This window comes from Myotis davidii, unplaced genomic scaffold (genome assembly GCF_000327345.1).
Source record: "Myotis davidii unplaced genomic scaffold, ASM32734v1 scaffold59, whole genome shotgun sequence".
Taxonomy (NCBI): domain Eukaryota; kingdom Metazoa; phylum Chordata; class Mammalia; order Chiroptera; family Vespertilionidae; genus Myotis; species Myotis davidii.
Window position 1 is genome coordinate 2654051 of NW_006293001.1, and position 11598 is coordinate 2665648.

An 11598-nucleotide genomic window follows, 5' to 3' on the forward strand; every position below is an offset into this window, starting at 1 on the left:
TAATAACAATTCAACTTGAAAAATATATGTTTTTACTAATAAAAGAAGAATGATTCTCTTTACAGATAATATAATTACAGTGGGGCCTTGACTTACGAGTGTCCCGGCTAATGAGTTTTTTGAGATATGAGCTGTCTCTAGGCCGATTTTTTGCTTTGAGTGGCGAGTTAAAATTCAGGTTATGAGCTAACTTCAGATACCCCACCTCTAGTTGGCGCAGCGAACGTCAGTGAATGCCACAACATCAGCTCAGCATCACGTGTTTCACTCGTTCACTTTTTGATTTGATATACGAGTAATTTGAGTTGTGAGCTCCGTCACGGAACAAATTAAACTCGTAAGTCAAGGCCCCACTGTATTAGTCTTAGCATTTTCTCCCCCTAATTTATCACATTCAATCCCCAGATCCTATCCTTTTTAACTAAAAAGTATATCTGGAATCTATCCACTTCTTGTCATTTCTACTGTCACTATCCCCTGCTCAAAATTCTGTAACTTGACACTCTGCCTCCAGTTTTGTTGTACTCAAATGACTCTCCACTGTGGCCAGGATAATCTAAAACTGCAAAACTGATTATGTTGACGACCTCTCATTCCCCTTAGGATAAACCTCAAACTCTTTAAATGCTTTCTGAGGCTTCCAGTAATTGTACTTTGGCCTCCCTTCCTAGCCCCATCTCTGCCCTCTGTCCTACTTACACTTATGGTGTAACCATGCGGTGTTTATCATTCTTGAATGTGACTTGTTCAGGATCTTCTCCGTTTTAATGGTGCTTCTTTGGGAGATCCTTTCTGATCTCTAGATTAGGGTTAGATGCCCTTTTATTGCTCTCATATCGCCACTTGATTCTTCTGTCACAACAAAACATACTTGTTTAATTATTTGCTTTTGTAATGGCATATTTCATGTTGTCATAGAGTCTCCAGCACCTATATAGTGTCTGATACATAGAAGATTTTTAATAGTTTGCACGTGAATATAGAAAGGGAGATGGTGTAGTTTGGGAGAGCCTTATTGAGAAGACAGATCTTCAAGAATGAGTACCTCTTTTTATTACAAATAAGAGAATAAATACTGCATGGATAAGACATATTTTCCTGCATATGCTTTTTTATTTAAGTGTATCATTGTGCATTTAGATAAAATGCTGAACCCTTTTTCTGAGCCTGTGCAGTTAGAGGCTTTAATTTCTCTAAGGAGATAGTGTGCATCAGGCTATTAAAGAAGCCGCATTTCTTTATTTTGTACAAATGAAAATTGTATATTTTTAGGGTATAATAACTTACCCCCAGATTTATTGAGATTCAATTGACATATTATTTAAATTTAAGATTTACAACACGTTGATTTGATACACATATTTTTGGTACTTATATATTGCTAAATTATTAGCACCATAGTTCAGTTTCTAAATATTTAATACAATATTATCAACTGTAATCACTATGCTGTACATTAGATCCCCAGAAATTATTCATCTTATAACTGGGGCTTTGCACTTTTGGCCAACATCTCCTCTTGCCCTCCATGTCCCCAGCCCCTTAAAGAAACCCCAACTTTAAGACTCAAATTGATTAGTCTTCATGATAATACATATTATGCTCATCAAATGTTGTGAATGGGAGAAGGGAAATTATACTGACTTGTTACTAGTCTACATTGATCTAAAACATTTTCCGTATAGCACTTTAGCTATCATTAAATTTCATTTAGTTTATTTCACAGGTATATAGTGTTCATAGGCATACAAATAAAGTGTTCATCAATTCAGATTATCCATCTGTGAAAGCTGTTTAAGGGTAACATGATGTATTCAGTATTCTAATAATTTTATTTTTTTTTGGTTTTATTTCTGAAACACAATCTTTTGTCATATGGTAAAGAGAAAGTATTTTTACATATAATTTTAAAGGATATTGGTTCTCTCTTATCAGAACTCTTTATCAGTCTTAAAATTTCCTGATTTTACTGTGTTGTGGTAAATGAAAGCATTATAAGAACATTGATGAACACAAATGAGACACAATGAGAAATCACAATAAGAATGTCAGTAACTTACATAGGTTTCATCCCTAGATTTACTATGCACTTTTGGAATTTAATACTAATACATTGTCTTTTCTAGAATATATTAAATAAACAAATAAAGGGCATTTTGCTTTGAAGCATAAAGTCTGAAGAATATGAAATAAAAATGAAGTTCCTGAGAAAAGTGAAATACTTTTACTTATTTATCTATTGACTATTATACACAATTATCAAAGGTTGCCAGAATAAAAGTTTTCCAGGTTTAGGGACTTCTAATTTTAATGGGTTGGATGAGTAATGTTTAGAAGAGAGAGAGTACAGTTTTTCTTGTTTAGTCATTACACTAAAGCTTAGTCATGCATGGAGAACACTGCCTAATAATTAAGAATTGCCATTTGAACATGGTATTTGCAACACACATTGACACTTAATTAGATAGAATATTGCTTACTTTTAAAGAACTGACAAAAAATAAAACTCTTCTTGGCAAGTGACATCTTTGTAGTAGCAGAAGTGGGAAACTGGAGGATGTGGATCATTCTGTGTTTGATGATGCAGAATTGCTCTAAGCTGCAAGCTTACTATTTTCAGAGAGCATTAACAGCTCCAGCAAATAGCAAACACGACTGTGTCATCCTCCCTTAATACAGAGTGTTTGTAACTGCAAAGGGGAGACGATAAGCAATATATGAGATCTGATATCTTCATGATAGCTTAAAAAGATGGACAGATCTGCTGTTCGAGTTTTTCTTCACTAGCCCTGGAGATGCTGAGACAGAGAAATGGCTGTAATTATTTTTTGTAAGACAGAAAATGCAATCTTTAGGGGTTTCTGGGAATAGGAAGGTCATGCAGTCTGGAACCCGTGAGGCTTTTCAATCTCTAAGTCATCAGGTATGACCTCATGAATTATGAGAAGACTATTAGATTACAGAGTTATTGCTTTTTCTAGCTCTTAGTCATTTGGAATATATTAATCTATGTAATTGTTTATTAGATTTTCCTTATGATATTTGAACACATAATATTTAGAATAATACACACCAGCTAAACAATCTGAATTTTAGAAATGTGTGTGTGTGTGTGTGTGTGTGTGTGTGTGTGTGTGTGAGCTTGTGTTTATTTTAGCTTTTTTTGGGGGAAGTGGGGATTAAGGGAAATATATTTTGCATGAGATTAAAAACAAGGTTTGGGGCTTTACAGGTTTTTCCAGATTAAGCCCCAATACTGCATCTTTTATTGGGAATGATAAAAATAGCACACATTGTTCAATCTGATAAGGATACTTCATAGCTAGCTGCTTATATATAGTGACATATTAAAATGTTTTTATCTGGAATTTCTTAAGCATAGAAATTGATGTTGCTACCATTGTAGTGTGCAACCACACAGCAATATATGTGTGATGAGAAGAGACATGTTTACTAGCATTTGAGCTATAAGCTAATTTCCTGACATTTATGTCTCAGTATCTGACCTGTCTTAAAAGGCATTGGTTTTAATAATTTCTCAGCTCTATTGAAATAATGATGCTCTTGGTCCTTTCAACTGCTAAGGCATTGCTTATAGATGAAAGCAGATATAAATGTATTTTTTTAAAGAAAGCTTGTGACATTTAAGCTCATTTAAGGTTTTTGACCCAGAGATATTCTGCATTTGCTTACTTTCATTTTCAAAATGAAAAGACTTGACTACATTGACATATTAACTACAAAGAGTAGAGAATCATTACAGAAAATAATTTGGATTTATGTCTATTTTATCCTGAAACTCTCTTATTTTAAACTATCTCTACCTACCTAGTTATAATACATTTAACTTTGGTTTGATGTAGCATATTCTTTGAATTACATGCTTGGTCATTAGATACTGTGCCTGTGTTTGACATTCAGATTATGAAGGAAATATGATACATATTTTTATATGATACATATTTCTGCTTGAATTTTAGAGGATACTTGATCATATATTCCATATTAAATAAGCAAAAAGAGATAAAATGTTGCAACACTTCTCAACAGATAGTTTTGTGTTTGTGATTTGGTAGCATGATTAGGCTTTAATGCTTCATTAGAGTGAAGTGATGTAGTATTGAAAATGAATATATTATCAAAAGACTGAAGTGGAAGTCTGAAGCAGTGATTTAATTCAGTTCTCCTTTTTAATTAAAACCACATTGAAAAGTTATGCCTACTGATATTGGCTATAATTTATATGTTATTCAGGTTACTTAGCCAGCTTATATTCTTATTAGTAGGGAAGTTTGCCATATTTTTAAGCTTGATTAGTTTTGGAATGATGTGAATATACCTTTTAGTTGCTACAAAACCTGTTTAATCTTTTAGAATTTATTTTCAGTATTTGCATGTACTAGTCACTATGAGTACATTCTGTTTCTTGGCATTGCTTTGGGATTACTCTAAGTATTGGTTTCACAGAATTCTGCTTGTTTTCACTATATTTATGACCTTTCAAAGGAACCCAACCCTAAAGCTTTTTTTGGGGTTACTTTCCTTTAGTGATACTCAAATGAGGATATTTCAAAAGTTTTATAAGGTGAAAAAATTACTGTATTAGAGTTTTTATTTCTTTTACAAATAGGAGAAATTCTCTCCATTGTTATGTCAAAACATGTTACATTAAAAAACTAAAGATTGGTTAGAATGTCACAAACATTTAAATTTACTGTCAACCATTTTCCCTGTCCAGCAAGAAGACCTTGACGTTCTGAATTGTGGAATGAATTGCAAATCTGCCCAGTAGCAATTGGCTATCTTCGTTTTACAATGATTGTCTCTGTCCATACCATTTTATACATGCCTTTCATTATACATCATAAAGGTTTTTAAAAGTGAGCAGCCTATAATCAACTATTTGAGTAACTGTTCAATTCAGTTAACATTAGGTGCAAGCTGATCATTTGCACAAGACTGCATTTGGTGTTGTAAGCAATACAGAAAAGAAAAAGTTCTTTCCTGCTTTGAAAATCATGAGAAAATGTACATGAGCTATGCTCACATTTTGAATTGATTTTTCAAAGGTGGTATGCTACAATCAGTTTTATGAACTGATTAATTCTAGAATGAATTATTCATAACTATTTTTCTCATGTAAATGTCTTGGTATTAGAGAAATAAAAGATTGGGTCAAACTATATAATTAAACATTCTATAATTTTGAAAATTGTATTTTCTTTATAACACATAATTTATTTCAACAGGGCATTTTACTAATAAACTGAATCAATAAAATAACCTGGTATGTTTTGTAAGCCATAGTTGTTATTTTGAGAGTGAAGGTGGATCTACTAGTAGCTCATTTGCCTGAGGCAGAAGCAAGAACTCCAAGAATCAGCTCAAAACAGGAATGTGATTAATTCAGTCTAATTTCAGGCCAGGCATAGGTAATTATGCATTATGGAAGAGGGTTTTGACTTCATAGGGTTTGAGCTTTAGCAAAAAAGAGTAGAAAGCATGGGAGTGTTTGATTTACCTAGGTCATACGGGAGTCCTTTGCATAAAATGGGGTGGAGTAGATAGGATTCACCTCAAGCTCTGAGAAAGGGAATTGGGAGGAGCTGTAATGGAAGTGGGCCGTAGCCCGCTGGCTGTTGGACATCCAGGCACTACTCTCTTCTCTTTCATACCAGTATCCTGGCAGAGCATATGCAAAACCCTTGTTTCCTCAGAACCCCAAACTGGGCCATGTTGCCCAATAATGCCTCCAAACTGCCTCTTTCTTGTATTGTAGTAAAGCAATAGAAAATTGATATGCAAATTCTTCTGATTTGTATAGTATGATGGTTATGCAGCTGGACTGCCACTTTCACTGTGTTCAAATCTTAGCTATACCACTTAGCAGCTGTATGATCTTGGGCAGGTTACCTAATCTTTCTAGGTATCAGTTTCCTCATTTGTAATATAGGGATAGCAGTGGCACCTACCTCAAAGATTTATTGTGAAAATCAAGTGAATACATGTTTATAAAACACTTTTAAGAGTAGCAGGCACAGCCTTAGCCAATTTGGCTCAGTGGATAGAACGTTGGCCTGTGGACTGAAGGATCCTGACTTTGATTCCAGTCAAGGTCATGTACCTTGGTTGCTGGTTCTCTGGCCCTGGTCGGGGTGTGTGCAGGAGGCAACCAATCGATATGTCTTTCTCTCGTCGATGTTTCTCTCTGTCTCTTGCACTCTCTCTTAAAAAAGATATCAATGGAAAAATATCCTCAGGTGAGGAAAAACAAAACAAACAAACAAACAGACAGACAAAAAGTAGGAAGCACATCATTGGCAACATTAATTATTGACAAACATTATATACATTCAAAGACATTGAATGAGCTGTTGGCAAGTGTTGATCATGGTAGTCATGCAGTTTAGTTTTGTCACCTCTTTCATTCTCCTTATCAAATAAGAAATTGAGTAAAAAACATATGGTATACTGAATAAAGATGATTATAAAAAAGGCAAGCCAAGAAAAACATGCTACTGCTAATAAAATTGTAACATTTACTGACTATAATAATTGTGGTTTGATGAGAAATTTTGTGTTTAAAGTATTTTGCATCTGCATACTTGGCTGATTGATGCTTCTATAGTATTCTATGTGTTGATCTTTTGCTTTCCTATGTTGTACCAACTACATTCATGACAGGAAGATTATTGGGCCTTTGGGCAAATTTAATATCAATGTTGAGTCTTTTTTACTTATAGGTGAAGATTAAAATTAAGAAGTAAAACTAAGGTTTAAAGAAAATAAGAGATAAGTTATATAGCTTAGGTTTCATGACCTGATTTATTTTTAAATAAAAAAAACACAGGACAAAAACTTCACTGAAAGTTAAATGCACTTGTTTTGTAATTTTATTTTTTAATTAATATTTTTATCCTAGATGAAAGACCAAAATGAAATGTTATAAAGACAATATTGTGTATGAATAGAACATTTCAAGTTTCTATTTGTAAAAGTATAATATTTTGATTAATATAAAACCATCTATTTGCTTAAAAATTGACATGCTTCTAAGTACAAGTGAATAATTTGGTATTTAAATGAAATCTAAATGCTTTTGTGTTCCATTTTGTGACAGCTTTGTATTTTAGTTGTCTTTTCTTGAACTGTTTTTCTCAATGTACAACTCTTTTCCCCATTTTGCACAGGTTTCAAGCAAACCTCAGCATAATGCAATTTGTTAAAACAATCATACAAAACCTTACAATATTCTGGTAATAGTATTAGGCAAGAATATAAAGACTGATGGTTTACTTCCTTCAGAAGGTCACAGCTTGTGAGTCATACACTCTAAATACAAGTAACTATAACACAATATGGGAAGTGGGAAGTGCCACAGAGATTCAAAAGAGAGACAAAAGAAGGACAAATATTTTTTTTGTGTGTGAGTACAATGGGTAGGCTTTTCCCAGCTGAGTGGGGAGAGGAGAGGAGAGGCAGGTTAGAGGGGGTGTTAGGTAATTATGGAAACGGTGGCATCTGAGGTAGACCTTGAAAACTGGCCAAGATAGGAGAAAGGTCATTTCAGGCAGAGGAAGCAGCAATGACAAATGTAGGGAGGCAGAAAGAAACATATACTTGAGCAGAATGAAATAGTTCATTTTGGCCTAGCCTGGTGGAGTACTTTAGACTATCACAGGGAAAGTTTGTTGGGACCAGACAGTGTAGAGTCTTGTGTGTTAGATTATGATTTCTAAAGTAAGAACAATTCTGTGCTGATCTACTTATTCTTGGGAGGAAATAAAATTAAAAACCAAAGAGCAATACCTATATTTTTACAGTGATTTTCAGAGCTCTAACCCTCCTGGGACTTTGGAAATGAAAATTAAATTCCTGAGTAGATTATTAGTAGTTAGTAGACAAGGTAGGGGGTAGAAGCAAAATGAAGGATTTTAATAAAATTCTCTATCGAAATTGCACATGAGGGCATTTCTCAGTCTATCCGCAACCACTCACAAGTCCTAGATTTCAGATCCTAAGAGACCTCCTGCTTGTCCCTGATGTAAACTCTGTTTTATTGGTAGGTAATCTGATTTAGCTTTGGCTTTATTTTTGACATTTCCTAGACCAAGGACAATCTAGAGGGATCATTTTAATACAATGAATACGAATGTCACTATGGTGAATATTTGAATAATAAGGACTTTATCTTAGGGAAAATTGAATTTAGTAATTGCTATTTATAATCATGGAAGCCACAGAGATATTTTAGCTTTGCTCTTTGTTCATTTAGAAGTGATACAGTAAACCATCATTGCTAATACTTTTAATGTGACCTTTAAGTCTACTCCACGCACCAGAAGCATTTCAGTATTGCCCGAGGCTAGTTAAAAAGCTGGTAACATGCAAGAGCAGATTTCCTTTAGATGTGACAGCTGGGATGGGACTTTTGTTATCAGGCCCAGGAAGTTGATATTTGTATGTAGGAATTGTACAAAAATTGGAATTGAAGACTCTCATTTAAAGTGTGTCAGAAGTAAAACTTGTGTGAATAAAAATGAAATCAGATACACTTGCTCTTCTGGCTCTATATTTAGAGCAATAGCAGACCCATAGAATTGAGAATACTCTGTATCTTCCCATAGAAGTTTGTATTATTAGGAAACCCCATTTTCTAGAAGTTCTTGTGAGGTTGCTTTTATTTATTTATTTTATTTATATTTACTTTTAAAAATTCTCACCCAAGGATATGCTTTATTGATTTTAGAGAGAGAGGAAAGGAGAGAGATTGAGAAACATCAATCGGTTGCCTCCCGTACACACCCTGATGAGGGATCAAATCCACAGCCTAAGTATGTGCCCTGACTGGGAATTGAACCCGCAACTCTCGGTGTATATGACAAGGGATGATGCTCCAACCAACTGAGCCTCCTGGCCAAGTGAGGTTGCTTTTATTAATCCTTGAGACTTCACATTTCCTGGGAATGAGCCATACATATGGTAGGGAGCCAATAAGTTTTCAGTTTTAAAATCATAGGCCCATTTCTGGATAAAAAACCTTGGAAATTATAGGGCTTTGGGTTGCTTTCAAACTTTTAAACATTTAAACATTTTTTCCTAAAAAGAAGATAAAAGATTTTAGTGAAGTGATCCTTTCCCCAATTAAACCTTTTAAAAATGATAATATGGGAATATTGATCAGAATAAGTTAAAAAGATAATTGGGTATTTTTTAATCAATCTTATCTTTCTAAAAGGCAACAGAGCCCAGCTTCAATGAAGCCCATTGCAAAATGTGCTGCATATAAATGTATACCACTTATTCCTATGAGTTTTTTCAAGTCTTATTAAATCTGAAAAGAATTTGAGTTTATTGTATAGTCTGGAGGGAGGCAATATAGCACAGTAGTTAAGAGCTAGACTTATTTGGATTCCATATCTTCCATTTTACTGGCAATTTTTATTTTAGAAATGTTACCTAATCTCTCATTTCTCAGTATTGTCATCTGTAAAATGGAGATACTAATATACTAATTTTTGGAATTATGAAAAAGCTACAAAAGATAGAAAACAAATCTATCCTTTCAAGTAATTTACATTATTTTATAAGTAAAGATTACAATTATATATATGTTTAGTACTTTCATATATATGTATATATGTACATATTATACTTTGATTACATATAATATACGAAAAAAGAGACTAAGTAGCTTGCCTAAGATAAAAATTGCCAACAAAGGAAAGGATGATATGGGATTCAATCCCGGAAGTATAGCTCTAGAGCTCTTGCTCTTAGCCATTGTGTTATACCACATAGAATTACAGACACTTGAATTAGATAGCAACGTGTAATTTAGTATATCCAAAATGCCAATTAAGATGAGAAACATCAACGTAACTGCCATGGAAGATATTATTGAAGAGGTGACTTGACTTTGATTATACTCCTTTCTGCTTTTCTTTCACTTCAAATAATATATGTAAAGTCATTAGCACAGTTCCTGCCATAGGTGCTTAATAAATTATGAGTTGTTATTCTTATCAAAATTGTTCTGATAATTTCTTCTCCAATATTCCCTAACTGGTGCAACATAATGTTTGAAAACCATGAATCCAATCTATAGTCATGAGTCAAATTACCCACCAGAGATTCTTAGTTGTAATTATGCATCAGAGTCACACATTTAGCTTTTTAAAAACATTGATGCTCAAAGCTTATCTTCGAAGTACCAAAAAGTCTATGAAAATAAAACCTAGGCTTCTATATTTATAAAAAGCTTTCCCAGTGAATCTGATGGGCAGCCAGATGGAGAACTGCTGCTTTCCATGGAGATGAATTCTGAATTATTGCTCCATTGTACATTTTAACCTCTGTTTAGTGTTTCAGACATTGCATTGTGATAGACATTTCTACTCATTTATCTTATAAATATCTCAAACTTGCCAAAATTAAACATTATTTTCTCTTCAAAAGTTCTGTATCTTTCCTGGCATGATGACCTCATAAACATTTTCCACCACTTTATCCCAATCTTAAGTCCAATTACTCATCAAATTTGTAGATTGTTTCTCCTAAGGAGTCTAAAATTTACACCTTCTTTCTCCGTTGTCTTGACCTCAGTGTGAGTTCACATTCATTTTTCTCTTGGACTAATTTCTTAATTAGTATTTTTTTTTTCTTCCTATCACCTACTCCCAAAGCAACCTTCTCCCCATTCAGCTGCCAGAGTATGGTTTCTGAAATTGAAACCAGAAACAGACATTTCACTGCTTAAATTCCCCATTACCTTCGCAATAATTCTCAGAGTTAAGAACATACAATATTTGTTTCTTTTTTGACTTATTTTATTTAGCAAAATGCCTTCAGTGTTTATCTGTGTTTTGCAAAAGGCAGTATTTCTTTCTTATGCATGGTGAATAATATTCCATTGTGTTAATTTTATCTATTTATCTACCGACAGACTTTGGTTGTTTCTATATCTTGGATATTGTAAATAATGTGGCAATGGACATGGCATGCAGATATCTCTTTGAGATAGTGATTTTATTTCTTTTGGATATATACCCAGAAGCAGGGTTTTTAGATCAGATGGTAGTTATATTTTTACTTTTTTGAGGAATGAGGAAGTGACATTTAAACAACCATCTTTAGTTAAACTTAGTCTAAGTTCCACTATTTAGAAAGAGACAGGCTCAAACTTTTAAAAATGTGGTCCTCTCTGCTTTTAATGCTTTTGGTCCCTCATTTCTCCTGATTTTTGCTTGCCTAACTCTTTCTTATGCCTCAAGTTTTATTTAGATTAAATAAGTTAAACATCACCTCATTATGAAATATTCCTTCTTCCCTACAGAGTGAATTAGGTGTTTTTTTTCCTTTTGTTCTTCTGGATTCCACTGTTTACCTTAATTGAAGTGCAATGAAAACTGTATTGTAGACATTGATTTTCCTGTTTGGACTATGAATGGTTTTTTTTAAAATTAAATCTTTATTGTTCAGATTATTACATTTGTTCCTCTTTTTTTCCCCCCATAACTCCTCTCCTCCCAGTTCCCACCCCACCCTCTGCCCTCACTCCCCACCCACTGTCCTCATCCATAGGTGCACGATTTTTGT

At 33.7% G+C, this 11598-nt stretch overlaps 1 protein-coding gene across 11 annotated transcripts in view; it reads left to right on the plus strand.

The window, feature by feature from the left end:
- SLC4A10 (solute carrier family 4, sodium bicarbonate transporter, member 10) overlaps window positions 1-11598 on the plus strand; it is a 235597-nt gene that overhangs the window by 60643 nt on the left and 163356 nt on the right. For 3 of the 11 annotated variants that reach the window (XM_006766482.2, XM_015565746.1, XM_006766484.2), the window contains exon 1: window positions 2691-2923. The exons of 4 other annotated variants lie outside the window; for them this stretch is intronic. In XM_006766482.2, coding sequence (XP_006766545.1) covers window positions 2843-2923 — 81 coding nt within the window. In that variant the 5' untranslated portion in view covers window positions 2691-2842. Of the gene's footprint in view, window positions 1-2689; window positions 2924-11598 lie in introns of those variants that run through there. 4 more of the 11 variants (XM_006766487.2, XM_015565748.1, XM_015565747.1 and 1 more) reach the window with 3 other exon arrangements.